This window comes from Gymnogyps californianus, unplaced genomic scaffold, assembly GCF_018139145.2.
Source record: "Gymnogyps californianus isolate 813 unplaced genomic scaffold, ASM1813914v2 HiC_scaffold_163, whole genome shotgun sequence".
NCBI classification, from domain to species: Eukaryota; Metazoa; Chordata; class Aves; order Accipitriformes; family Cathartidae; genus Gymnogyps; species Gymnogyps californianus.
In genome coordinates, this window is record NW_026114044.1 from 81,305 (window position 1) to 96,177 (window position 14,873).

A 14,873-nucleotide genomic window follows, 5' to 3' on the forward strand; every position below is an offset into this window, starting at 1 on the left:
ATTCTGATTTCTTCACAAGATTCATGAACATTTTCTATAATAAGAGCTCAGCAGCTCAACCTAGAGATTTTCACCTTCCCAGTACAAAGCCACTACAAATTAAAAATCTACAATTAAAAGATGCATGAAGCATAAAATCCTGAAGGGCAGTACATAGCCCAGAATCTCTTTGGAGACAGAGCACACAATCCCATGTAAAGTAAGTGGGCCTGCTGTGCTACCAGCCCCTTTCCCATCATCAAAAACATCCCTGTTACAGCCATAATCTCTTTGTCAGTGTCCATGGAGGGGCCAACATGAGAGGGAAATGCCTAGTAATAATATAAATCTTATAAAACGTTTCCCTAAAGCCACCCTACCCCTTTGATGCTTACAAGTAGAGCAACCTGAAAAATATCCCTAGATAGTCACACTGCCTATTACGTTCTGTTTACTCTACGTACTTTTCAAAGATTGAGACTGCACACTAAAGCTATGCTGGATTCTGTGGAGTGCATCTAATGCAACAACTATGAATGAATAACTGCTGAATTCAGACTGTTCCCAGGAGGAAATGGCCAGTCAGCAGCAAGTTAATTCTCATCCTTTTCAAAACATGCTTTTCAATAATTTATGTGAAAGGGTAGAGGGAGAGAGGGAGAGCAAGGATTTGTAACAGGTTTTAAGTCTTCAAGGAAGAAGAGATAACGCCCAAGAGCTTTGTGGGTCATGACAAAAAATGAAAAGAACATGGGTTTGGTTTTTTTGTTTGGGGTTTTTTGGGGGGTTGTTTTGTTTTTTTTTAAATAATCCACATCACACATCTTTGGGGTTCCCTTCTGTGCTGGTTTTGGCTGGGATAGAGTTAATTTTCTTCATAGTAGCTAGTATGGGGCTAGGTTTTGGATTTGTGCTGGAAACAGTGTTGATAACACAGGGGTGTTTTAGTTATTGCTGAGCTGTGCTTCCACAGAGTCAAGGCCTTTGCTGCTCCTCACCCCACCCCACCAGCGAGGAGGCTGGGGGTGCACAAGGAGCTGGGAGGGGACACAGCCGGGACAGCTGACCCCAGCTGCCCAAAGGGATATTCCAGACCATGTGATGTCATGCTCAGCATAGAAAGCTGGGGGAAGAAGAAGGAAGGGGGGAATGTTCGGAGTGATGGCGTTTGTCTTCCCAAGTAACCGTTACGCATGATGGAGCCCTGCTTTCCTGGAGATGGCTGAACACCTGCCTGCCCATGGGAAGCGGTGAATGAATTCCTTGTTTTGCTTTGCTTGCGCACGCGGCTTTTGCTTTCCCTATTAAACTGTCTTTATCTCAACCCACGAGTTTTCTCACTTTTACCCTTCTGATTCTCTCCCCCATCCCACCGGGGGGGTGTGAGTGAGCGGCTATGTGGGGCTTAGTTGCTGGCTGGGGTTAAACCACGACAGTCCTTTTTGGCACCCAACGTGGGGCTCGAAGGGCTCTAGAGAATAACAGATTTGATTGGAATGAGCCAGATCGAATTTATAGCTGTTATTGCTGTTTAGCTATTAATTGACAAGCTTCTGTGCTTGCCGTGGGGCTTGCTTGCCTCACTGTATATTAGAGTCTAGTGCTCGTTAGTGGCTGCTTTTTGCTTTCGCTGCTTGCTGTACTGCTGTACTGCTTATCGTCTTACTCTGCTGTGCTTGGGAACATTTTGATAACAGCAATGGCCATGCGCTTGGGCTGGCAGATGGCCAGGGCATCACTGCTGTTTCTGTGCTGCTGTACTGGACAGGCTGGAACTCCAGTGTGAACTCGAGTCGAAGGGACTGTGACCTGTGGATGAGTCCATGTGGGAGCAGGACACCCCGAAGCATCTGTGGCCGTGAATAAGTCCACACCAGAGCAGGTACATCTCGAAGCATCTGTGGCCGTGGTTATGTCTGTGCCGCAGCAGGTATACCTCTGAAGGGATTGTGGCCCAAGGATAAGTCCACGCTGGAGAAGGTACACCTCGAAGCATCTGTGGCTGTGGATAAGTCCATGCTGCAGCAGGTACACCTTGAAGCATCAGTGGCTCTGCATGAGGTCATGCTGGAGTACCTCAAAGCATGTGGCCATGGATAAGCCCACGACACCTTCCATCTCATGAGATATGAAACCCAAAATAACATACAAGCATCTTTTTTGCATCCTGTAACAGCATCTTTAAGAGATTAAGTTAATAACTGCAAAGGATTATATAAATAATAAGCTGAAAATGGGGTATTTTTCATTGCCAGAGACAGCAGAAGGTTTCCAAATTTTATGGGTTAAAAAAGTCAATATATTTAACAGTCTTTTGAAGATGCTAGTATAATCCTTCCAAAACTGAAGAGAACAGATGACTCAACCATATGGCCAAGTTCCACTAAAATTCTGTCTTGTAATCATAAAATATGATGTAATGTAGTTTGGTCCCAGGAGAAGGAAAGGCATTAGACATATGTGACATGCACAAGCATTCCCTGGCTAGCTATTTTAAAAAGGTATTACATAAATAAGCAGGGTTTTTTAGAAGTCTCCAAGATAAATATTCTTAAGCCTTCTCTTGGAAAAGAAATGGATATTGCTCTTAAAATCTACATTAATGCATCAACCATTATTGTTACAAACACTGCTCAGCTAAATAGGTATAATGAACTACTTACTTGTTACATCTTTCTGCAGCAATGCAGCTTTAAAAAAGTTTGCCTTTATAAACTTCGAAAGCAATTTGTGGTTTATTACTACTTCACACTTAATGATCATGAAAATTCTAGAGAAAAGAGTTTAAAGGACTGTCGTGGTTTAGGCCCAGCCGGCAACTAAGCACCACGTGGCCGCTCGCTCACTCCTCCCCCCCCCGGTGGGATGGGGAGGAGAATCGGAAGAAAAAGGTAAAAGACTCGTGGGTCAAGATAAGGACAGTTTAATAGGACAACACAAGGAGAGAAGAAATAATACTACTACTAATAATAATAAAACAATATATGAAGCAAGTGATGCACAGTGCAATTGCTCACCACCCGGAACCGGATGCCCAGCCTGTTCCAGAGCCACGATCCCTCCTCCCCTGGCCAGCTCCCCCAGGTTATATACTGAGCATGACATCATATGGTATCCAATATCCCCTTGGCTAGTTCAGGTCAGCTATCCTGGCTGTGTCTCCTCCCAGCTTCTTGTGAAAATTAACTCTATCCCAGCCAAACCCAGGACAAGGACTATTTGCAAATCAAAAGAAGCTTCCCTTTTAAAAATATCTAGGGAAGAGAAAAGAATACACATCAACTAAGAATACACATACACTAAGTGGTAAAGAATATTATTTTCTGCATTATGTAAAGGTTGAATGAAAAGAACTTCTGAGAAGGAAAAATCAGAGCCATCAACTCTGACAGGTAAAATACTTTTCAATTCATTAATTACCCAAATATGCACAACAGAAGTCATCAATACCTCAGCGATTCAAATATTTCACAGAACCACTTGGAATTAATGGTAACCATTCAGTACATTGTTATCACTCTGGTCCTCATTATATTCAGGGCGCCATTTAAGAAGGTATGCACAGATGCCTTAACTAAGCATGCAATGTCTAACAGTTCTATAAAATCCTCCACTTTTTATTGTAGGTAGTTTAAATTCACCCATGACTCAAGTCAGACTACCAGAAAAATAGACCGATTCCAGCAAGGAAAGTAAGGAAAATGACAAGCAGCAATAATTTCATTTCTCATAGTGACAAAACTAGCAAGGGAAAATTACTGGGGACTGAGATATAATTACTCCAAAGCCTTTCTAAAACCACCATGTTACAATTCCCCACTATGTAATAATACCTTGCTCCCCAACAGAGACAGGGCCCTGGCAGCCACTACAAGTGCATACACTGGGTATCCTTTTCCCTAAGAGCATGCACGCTTAACCACACCAGCATAAAAGTTTAGAGAAGCAGCAGAAACTAAGAAGCCAAGTGACTACACAAGTGAGCCAGGAAAAGCATTCAAGTTTCCTGACTCCCAGTCCAATCCCTATCAAATCAAAGTGTTAGGAATCATCAGGCAAGGCATAAAGAAGAAAACAGAATCACTATGGACTGTACACCAACTGTACATTCGATCTGTTCACCAATGTGCAGTATTGGTCTCTTTCATCTCTAAAATGACATTAGAGCTGGAAAAGGTTCAGAAGTGCAAAGAGGATCCAAAACATCACCTGTATGAAGAACAAATAGGCTAGGGTGCTTCAGCCTCAAAAGAAAGGCAAGTTAAGGGGGATATGAAGTTGACAAGTCAGTAATATGGGGAAGGTGGATGGGGATTAAATGTTCAGTATCTTTTCTGCCACAGTGAGGGACCATCACATGAAAGTGGGACCAGGTCAAAACCAAACAAAAGAAAGTCAATAGTAGACTTGTGGAACTCCTTTCAAAGGATGTTGCAGATGCAGTAAGTTTACATGGGTTCAAGGAGGGACTGATCATGTAATAGGTAGAAAGATTCACTACAGATTTGGAAGAGAGATTCATTCAAACCACAAGGAATGAATTTCCACGCTCAAGAAATTGCTTGAGCTGAAAACAGTCAGCAACTAGGAAAATATTATGGAGAAGTGTCATATGCACTTGCTTAGTGCTTGCTCTTCCCTAGATATGCACTGACAGGCACTACTGGAAACAAAAGACTAGGGATCCTCAATCTGAACCAATAATTGCTGTTCTGTTCTTAACAGAAATCTGTTCATCCCTGTTGCTTTTTGCATCACAGCTCCTATTCTCTCTCCTGCTCTGCAGAACAAAAATCAACAACAGTCATACTGGCATCTGTACAGCCTGATGGGCATCAGGACCAGGTCACGCTAGAAACACTACCCTAAAGAAGCTAATCACACATGATGACACTGCTTTTCTTCAGTAGTAAGATGGAAAGCAGAAAGAAAAAAACAGCATTCCTACCCCTCATTTGTGCTTCACCTCACCAACAAATATATTTCTAAGGAACCTCTGTGCGCAAGCAACCTGTATGCTATAGGTCCCTTAGCTCCTTCTCAAGTATCCAAAGGTAATTAAGAAAAACAAGGCAGTAATCTTGAATTTAGCAGGACAGCTCTCTATCACCAGCCCAACATTTTTAACACGACTGCAGAACAAAAATGGTTTAAAGCCACCAGATTTGGCCATGCTGCCTTAATCACTGAGAATTACTCAGGCGGAAGGCTGGAATGCTTTTGATTGTATGGTCTTCTCATACACCAGTCACCCATTCCTATAATCACCTGGCAAGAGCTTTTAATGGTAACTTGAGTCAAGGGTTAAAGTCCAAATTCAGAACAGGCTGAAGCCACACTTGTAAATCAGGGACTGAATAAAAACCTAAGGACGGCTAAAGCAGTCATATAATCATAGAATATCTCAAGTTCGAAGGGACCCATAAGGATCATCGAGTCCAACTCCCTGCTCCTCATAGGACTACCTAACACTAAACCATATGACTAAGATCATCGTCCAGATGCTCCTTGAACTCTGACAGGCTTGGTGCCCTGACCACTTCCCTGGGGAGCCTGTTCCAGTGACCGACCACCCTCTCAGCGAAGAACCTTTTCCTAATGTCCAATCTGAACTTCCCCTGACGCAGCTTCATTCCATTTCCTCGTGTCCTGTCGCCGGTCACCAGAGAGAGGAGATCAGCACCTCCCCCTCCGCCACCCCCCTTGAGGAAGGTGTAGACTGTGATGAGGTCACCCCTCAGCCTTCTCTTCTCCAAGCTGAACAAACCAAGTGACCTCAGCCGCTCCTCATAAGTCTTGCCCTCGAGACCCTTCACCATCTTGGTCGCCCTCCTCTGGACACACTCTAATAGTTTGATGTCCTTCTTATATTGAGGCACCCAAAACTGCACACAGTACTTGAGGTGGGACCGCACCAGTGCGGTGGAGAGTGGGACAATCACCTCTCTCGACCGGCTAGCTATGCACCCAAGCTATGCTAGCTTGATGCACCCCAGGACCCGGTTGGCCCTTTTGGCTGCTAGGACACACTGTTGGCTCATGTTCAACTTGCCATCAACCCAAACCCCCAGATCTCTTTCCACAGGGCTGCTCTCCAGCCTCTCGTCCCCCAATTTGTACGTATAACCAGGATTACCCCGTCCCAGGTGGAGAATCCAGCACTTGCTCTTGTTAAATTTCATACGGTTGGTGATTGCCCAGCTCTCTAGTCTATCCAGATCTCTCTGTAAGGCCTCTCTACCCTCGAGGGAGTCCACAGCTCCTCCTAGTTTAGTATCGTCAGCAAACTTACTTAGTTAATGTACATTCGATTCCTGCATCGAGATCATTTATAAAAACATTAAAGAGCACTGGCCCTAAAATTGAGCCCTGGGGAACCCCACTGGTGACTGTCCGCCAGCCTGATGTAACCCCATTTACTATAACTCTTGGAGCCCGACCCATCAGCCAATCGCTCACCCAATGTATTATGGACTTGTCTAGCTGTGTGCTGGACATTTTGTCCAGAAGGATACTGTGAGAGACAGCATCAAAAGCTTTGCTAAAATCCAAAAGGAAACCACACCTACTGGCTTCCCTTGGTCAACTAGATGGGTGACCTGGTCATAAAGAGAAATTAAGTTGGTTAAGCAGGACTTTCCCCTCGTGAACCCGTGCTGGCTATGACCAATGCCTGCATTGTCTCTCAAGTGTTTTTCAATAACTCCCAGAATAACCTTCTCCATAATTTTACCAGGCACTGAAGTGAGACTGGCAGGCCTGTAATTACCAGGGTCTTCCTTCTTACCCTTCTTGAAAACTGGGACAACATTTGCCAGCTTCCAGTCAACTGGGACCTCTCCAGACTCCCAAGACCGTTGAAAAGTAATGGATAGAGGTCCCACGATGACATCGGCCAGCTCTTTCAGTACCCTGGGATGAATCCCATCGGGCCCCATAGATTTATGCGCATCCAGCTGGAGCAGCAAGTCTCAAACAAGTTCAGAGTCGGCTGGGAGTTTATCATCCCCCCAGTCACGTTCTTCCAACACAGGGCTCCAGGGGTCCCAGGGCCCATCATCAGTGTTAAAGACAGAGGCGAAGAAGGCATTAAACGTCTCCGCTTTGTCTACGTCCCTATTTGTGAGGTGACTGACCTCATCAAGTAATGGACCAATGTTATCTCTGATCCTCCTTTTGCTGTTAACATATTTAAAAAAGCCCTTTTTTTGTCCTTCACAGTGCTGGTCAGCTTGAACTCTAATCGAGCTTTGGCCGCACGAATTTTCTCCCTACAGTGACAAACAGCATCTCTGTAGTCCTCCCGTGTCACCTGTCCTTGCTTCCAATGTCCATACACTTTCCTTTTCCACCTAAGTTCTAGAAGAAGATCCCTGCTCAGCCAAACTAGCCTTCTGCCCCGCTTGCTTGACTTCCGACACTTTGGAATTGCCTGCTCCCGCGGTCTTAAGAGATGGCTCTTAAAAAGTGACCAGCATTCATGGACCCCTATACCTTCAAAAGCAGATTCCCAGGACACCTTACTAACTAGCTCCTTCAGCAGCCCAAAGTCTGCTCTCCCCATATCCAGGGTGGAAGTTTTGCTGGAAGTTTTTCTCCTATCGCCAACAATTTGAAACTCAACTACTTCGTGGTCTGGTCACTGCGACCAAGACAGCCACCAATCACCACTTTGCCCACGAGTCCCTCTCTGTGTACAAGCAACAAATCTAGGAGGGCACCTTTCCTAGTCGGCTCCCTTAGTACCTGCACCAAGAAGTTATCTTCAACGTGCTTCAGGAATTTCCTGGACCTGTTTGCGTCCGCTGTATGATATTCCCAGTTGATGTCTGGGAAGTTAAAATCACCCAGAAGGACAAGGGCAGCAGATCTAGAGATATCCCTTAATTCCTTGTAGGATAATTCATCGGTGTCGTCGTCCTGGCTGGGTGGTTGATAGTAGACTCCCACAACAACATCCGCTTTATTTGCTTTCCCCTTCATCCTTACCCAGAGGCTCTCAACCACATCGTCGCCAACTGCAAGCGCCATACAATCCAACCCCTCCCTTACATACAGTGCCACCCCCCCGCCTCGCCTGCCCTGCCTATCCCTCCAGAAGAGCCTATAACTGTCCATCACGGCACCCCAGTCACAGGACTCATCCCACCAGGTTTCGCTTATGCCAATGATGTCATAGCTCTGGCACTGGGCCAAAGCTTCTAGCTCCTCTTGTTTATTCCTCATGCTGTGCGCATTAGTATAAAGACATTTCAAATGTGCTCCAGTGTACTCAGCACATCGTGGAGCAGACTGAAGGACTTCGCTAGCACACCGTCCCCCAAACATTGGCATGCGGCCCCCAGGCTTATCTCTAGCGAGCCTCGTTTTATCCCTTTCCCCCTTCAAATCTAGTTTAAAGCTCTTTCAATGAGCCCTGCTAATTCCTGCGCAAAGATCCTTTTCCCCTTTGAGAAAGGCGTACCCCATCTGTCGCCAGCAGGCCTGGTGTCACATAGACCGACCCGTGATCAACAAACCCAAAATTCTGCTGGTGACACCAGTCACAGAGCCAGGTATTGATCAGCTGGCTCTTCCTGTTTCTTCCCTCATCATTCCCTGCAACTGGAAGGATAGAGGAAAACACTTCTTGTGCTCCTGAAGTCATTCTGACAGAGGCTGAGGTCACATCTTTACTATGAAATGATACAACTTCAGTGGACTATCATCTCTTATATTAAGTATATTTTATACCATGCACATCCAGCTATAGAAATATTGAACTATTTGTTGAATGCACAGCCATTTTGAAAGTTAAATATCTTGTTTATGTACCTAAATATGGATTTGAAAAGGAAGCTCTCAAGAACTTGGCCTAGATGTTAGCAAATTTTTTTAAATTTTTTTTTTAAACAGTCGAAGTGTCAATTATCATGTATCAACTTTGTTTTATCCTTCTAAAAAACTTCACTGCACTCAAAAAAAAAAATAATCAAGGATTTACATTTGGAAAACTCCACATAGTATTTCACAACAGCCCTGCAATTACTTCTGAGAAGTCAAATTTTAAAGATTTTGGCCTGGTATGCTGTTTGAACAGGAAGAGACTGACAAAGCTAAGAAAGTGAAGTCAGCCTCCTGTTATTTTTCCAGAAAAGGTTACAGTGAAGATACTGCTATAAGCAAAATATGGGAGTAATATTACTGTAGTGACTACAGAAATTACAGTGAAGTGTGAACAGACAAGTCCTCCATAACCTCACCACAAAGCATCGCTATTCGCTTGAGAAAAAAAACCAAAGTGCTCTTCAGCATCTCCAAAGAACTCTACAAGGCAAAATGATTATGCACTGGAAAGTGTTTCCTTAGGAGTGAAGAAAGTTTTGGCACACACTCTGCAACGTCACTATAAATTAAAACTCTGTGCTGCAGCTGTCCAAGGCTTTGTACTCAGTCCCTGACACAACACATTGCCTCAGGCTGCTTGCTGCATGCCTGCCCAGCCACTGAACTGGTTTTACTATGCTCCCCTTTGTAAAACTGGGCTATTATGCTCAGTACAGGCTGGCCACCTCCAATGTCCCTTTTTTTAGCACAAATGCTGTAGATGACACAAGGCATCAAACACTGGGCCAAGGCTTCGTGATTGCTGGAAGGTTACCTGCAGCCTCCACAGTGTTAAGAAGAGCTGGGAGAGTTTCATGCACTAACTTTTCACACTGGAAATTAAAACAAAGGGTCAACATCAGGTATAAATGATGGAGGGAAAGGAGAATTCCACCGTCCCAGTTCAGTTTTGGGTTTGGGTTTTTTGGGTGTTGTGGGGGTTTTTTGGGGTTTTTTTGTTTGTTTGGTTGGTTTTTTGGTTTTGTTTTTTAAATGAAGGCAACAAGCATTTTGGCAAAAGAAGAAAATTTTGAGAATATTACATTATTTGGAAATAAATTAGAAGTTTTAGATTAATATTGAGCTTCATGAGTAGCTAGCCACTTCCTTAGCTTTGTTTTATCTTAGAATGTGTCATTCTTTTATTTCTGTGCCTATGCAAAAAGTTTTCCAAACATTTAATGTCAAACAGGAAAACTGAAGTGGAAAGTGGATGACAGCCAGTCTAACTGAGCTTTATTAACACACTCCATACGTCCTGACACACTATAGACGCTCTGAATTACAGCAAGCACTATAACCAGTCATGCCACTGCTATTTTAAGAGTCATAATATTTTGCAAACAGAAATGATAGAATTTCAATGTAAAGTCCAAAATAACATACTGTGTTGTTTATGATCCATATGTTGCTTGCATGAGACTGTAACACACAATAAAAGGGCAATAAAAAAATCCATGCATGTCAGTAGACCTAGAAAAATTAGGTGCTGTATTGCAGCATTTTAATTATTTTTAAGCCATCAAAAATGATTATGTTTAAGATGTATTTATTTAGTTTGAAAAAAAAAACAAAAACAAAAAACCCAACCAAACAAAAACACACGCATGTAAGACTTCAGGTTTCATTATATATTTCACTGGCTGCATATGCACCTCCCACCAGAGCAAGTCAATACTGTTTTTTAGTTGGCTGAAGGAGAAATCACTGGGGAGACAAGCAAAAAAAGATTTATTCTCCATCCTGGAAGCTGAGCATGCTTCAACACATGGTCTCTTCTGGCCCCGGGAGCTTGGGACTGAACTCTGAACCCTTTCAGAGAGGTGACAGAGCCTGTCTCACATGGATGATCTCTAAATAAAGCACTGGTCCATAAGCAGAGAGGTAATTACTTGTGTGCAATAATAAATGATGCGTTTCTTGCTACTGCACCAAGGCAGTCACTACCAGCACTTGTTTTAGACAGAGCTATTGAGTTATGCCAGGAAAAGCCTAGTTACCTTGGAGACCACTCCCAGACAGCTCTGGCAGAACTCACAAGATGTATTTTACCAAAATGTATCTCTGTTGGGTACAGTCAGTCAATTTCTACGTGCTTGAGCAGAACACAAGGACACAAAAGAAAACAACCATCAAAGTAGTTTTAGTACTTCAGCTACCGTCCCAGCATAGCTAGAATTTCAACATAAAGGAGAAAATAATTGTGTCCAGAACCTAGTATACATGAGAGTATTAAAACCATGGTGCAATAGGAGCCTGGCTACACACAACAGCTTTTTTGTTTGGTTGGTTTTGTTAGGGATTGTACAGATAACAAGTATCTATCATACTGAAAACATTCATCTAAGTAGGCTTCCTCCCCGCCAAATGTAGAAAATATACCAATTATTTCATTGGTTTAATACTTACAGTCTCTGGGACAGACAGAGAGTTGGTATTTAGGGACACATGCTGGAACAAATACTCATGTTTATTTTTAAAAGAACAGTACAGCAGATTCATCTTGAAATTGCTCTTTCTAAGCTGAGCCTGAAATCGTTTGTATCTGGGAAATACACTGTGGAGCCCTGCAATAAACAGTCACATGAGAACTGGAAAGAGCTATGAAAAAGGAGCTCAACACATCTACAATGATGCACAGTATTCAAGAATACTTTTTTCCTGTTTCTGAAGACAGCACAAAGGGGCATTTATTGCACCAACAGCTGAAAAAAAGGCAGAGAATCCATTCAAAGAGTATGATTATATCTGATTTGCATGGTTAAAGCATTCTAGTTTCCTTAAATGTTTACATGGGAGGATGGAGCATGTTATCGTGGTGACCTGTTCCACACTGTTGTGGAAGGTGGCAAAGCTGAGCTACATGAGCATGCGGACCACACCCGAACGAGATGTAAACAGCACATGGCAATAATGGGATAAGATTGTGAGGCTATAACAGCACAGGAATGGATATAAGTTATAGAGGCTGTTAATATGTTTTGGAGAGCTTTAAGGACTTTGTTTAGCTGCTTAAAAGTAGTCATTCATGATAAAGCAGAACTCATAGCTTGCTTAATGCTTTTGCTTAACACTGACCTATTCCCTGATTGGAGGAATAAGAAGATTAGGAAGGCCCCAAAGCCAGTTTGAGCCAGAAAAAGGAGACATAGTAACAACTAGCCTAAAAAAAACCAGGAAAGAGAAAGAACCTGCCTAGAGATGAGAAAAAGGACCCAATGAGAGAGAAGACCCCAGACCCGAATATTCCTATTGGACCAGACTATGGTGTGAGGGGCGGGAATTTAGATTGTAAGGGTATAATTGCCCAGGGATTTTAGTGTTTGAGGTCCCTCTCTGGAGGCACCCAGCTCAAGCTGTCTAAATTTGTGCACCATAGATAGAATAAATTACACTTTTTATTTTGAAGGCCTTGATTAGAAATTCTGCTTTGGGGAACCTAGGGTCAAGCCTGAGGGAAGAAGAAGCGCCCGAGGGTGAGTGTGTGAGGAGTCGAAAGGGGCACCCGTCGTCTCACTGGAGTCGCCTGCTGCGAAGGGACTCCGGTCCTAGCAGTTAAAGTCTCGGGTGGTGTGTGTACAACTCCTTGATTGGTGTGTGAATGCTTGGGCAGCAGCTTCTCCCTTAACAACAATCAGGTTTTATCTGGACTTAGCTGTATTATCTGTATTTACCTGTATTCCATACAGCTGGGTCAGCCACAGGTAGTCTTCAAAAAGGTAAAAAGATTCACCTTTTTCAAAACATTCACTTAACAGTCACTTTATGAACACAGGTAGGAGAAAGGGGGAAATTTATAACCACTCAAAAAGAAAAAAGAAAAAGCACACACTTCAACATATGTATTTTAAAACTACCACAGGGAGACTTAGCACAAATTTCACCCAGTATCAAGGTACATGCATCCCTGTACATCTCAGGGATGATCAATAAGCCAAAGTAACAAGGTCAACAGAAACTATGGGCTGGTCAGGACAAGGAAAGCATCGATTGTTTAGAATTCATTGCGTTGATTTTACCATTTCCTCCTATTTCAGCATTTCTGCTGAACAGACACAAACACTGATCCAAATTTAAGTTCTGCCTTTTCTTACTGCATTAATTCAGGCTCTAGGAAAACAGACAGCTCCACTGCATCACTTTAATCCTGTATACAGCGTTGTCAAAGAGATCTTCTAGATCCTTTCAACAGAGATGTGTTCCCTATTATATTAGCACACTGTGCTGGTTTTGGCTGGGACAGAGTTAATTTTCTTCATAGTAGCTTGTATGGGGCTATGTTTTGGATTTGTGCTGGAAACAGTGTTGATAACACAGGGGTGTTTTAGTTATTGCTGAGCTGTGCTTCCACAGAGTCAAGGCCTTTGCTGCTCCTCACCCCACCCCACCAGCGAGGAGGCTGGGGGTGCACAAGGAGCTGGGAGGGGACACAGCCGGGACAGCTGACCCCAACTGCCCAAAGGGATGTTCTATACCATGTGACGTCATGCTCAGCATAGAAAGCTGGGGGAAGAAGAAGGAAGGGGGGAATGTTCGGAGTGATGGCGTTTGTCTTCCCAAGTAACCGTTACGCGTGATGGAGCCCTGCTTTCCTGGAGATGGCTGAACACCTGCCTGCCCATGGGAAGTAGTGAATGAATTCCTTGTTTTGCTTTGCTTGCGCATGCGGCTTTTGCTTTCCCTATTAAACTGTCTTTATCTCAACCCACGAGTTTTCTCACTTTTACCCTTCCGATTCTCTCCCCCATCCCACCAGGGGGGGTGTGAGTGAGCGGCTGTGTGGTGCTTAGTTGCTGGCTAGGGTTAAACCACGACACACACATAACATCCTCCTGCTTCACAAGACTGGCTGAGGATGTACAAGAAGGCAATGTGATACATGCTATCTCTACTGCCCTAATGACACATGGCATTATTCCAGTAACATGTATATCAAGGTGGAGATACTTTTTGCAAAAAATGGATGCTCCTCTTTCTTTGGAGAAGGCAGGTAGAGGTTTCTAGCACTCTACAATAGTCAATCCATCACCACAATTTAAGCTCTTTAGCTACTTGCACCCAGCTTCCCCCTCAAGCTCTCCACCCTTAAGTTTTTTTCAGAAGTACAGCACAATTTGTACCTTTATTACTACAGCAGCTACCTCAGGCTGCTCAGTCTCTGAGCTACAGAAAGCTGCAACCAGAAGGCACCAGCAAGAACTTCATATCCCATTAGGCAAATGGCTCAGCTTCTGCTTGGAACTGAGCCAGCAGAGTAGTGAGCAACAGATACAGCCGAAGCCGAAATTAACCAGCTCAACAACATGCACACAACTTACAGACAACATGCTTTACAAGTCATGAAGAATTTCAATGTTTTCAATGGAAAGCACTGATTGCAGAAGGCTCCCCTTCCTCTAGGCCAAAATGCCAAGACTAAGCAAGACAGATATCTTTGCCTGTTATACATAATTACAGACCTATTTTTAGCCCTCAGACAAAGATGTATTTTCCCCCATCATCTAAATACTGTAAAGTTGTACACAAACATAAGATGGCTTTTTATTCATGACTTACATTCCAAAAACTCAAAACAAGCATCTAGTTCTTCTCAAGATAAAAACCATTTTAAAATTCTTTCTGGTTTTAATTTCTTTTAGTGAGAATGCTCTAAAGAACAGAGGGTTGGGAAAGGAGCATGTTTCTGTTCATATTTTCTGAGTTAGCCCCTCCCCCCTTCCTCCAAACTTTCACCCCCTTGCAGAAGTTCATGCCTGTTAAAAATTAAAATGTCTGCATTGCAGGATGGGCCATTATAATTCAACACATGCTCCTCTGGTGGATAAAAAGCATGTTTTTGGAATAGCTCTATTACGGGTCAGGAATGTAAAGCAGAGTTCATATTTCAGGTGAAAATGGGAACCAGAGCTTTTTTCTTGCAAACCCAACTCAGCTTTCCAGTAATGAAGGAAAAAGAAGTCTGTGCAGTAGGGTTTTTGTAGTGTCCTGCATCAAGCATTTAAGTATACTAATGAAGAGGTCACTGCTTG

The 14,873-nt window shown here is 43.4% G+C and overlaps 1 protein-coding gene across 1 annotated transcript in view; it reads right to left on the reverse strand.

Moving 5' to 3' along the window:
- LOC127028067 (ankycorbin-like) overlaps positions 1–8,010 on the reverse strand; it is a 59,848-nt gene extending 51,838 nt beyond the window's left edge. Inside the window, exon 1 of the mRNA XM_050913893.1 lies at positions 7,969–8,010. Within this exon, the coding sequence (XP_050769850.1) occupies positions 7,969–8,010 (42 nt within the window). The remainder of the gene's footprint in view (positions 1–7,968) is intronic.
- Between the last annotated feature and the right edge of the window lie 6,863 nt (positions 8,011–14,873).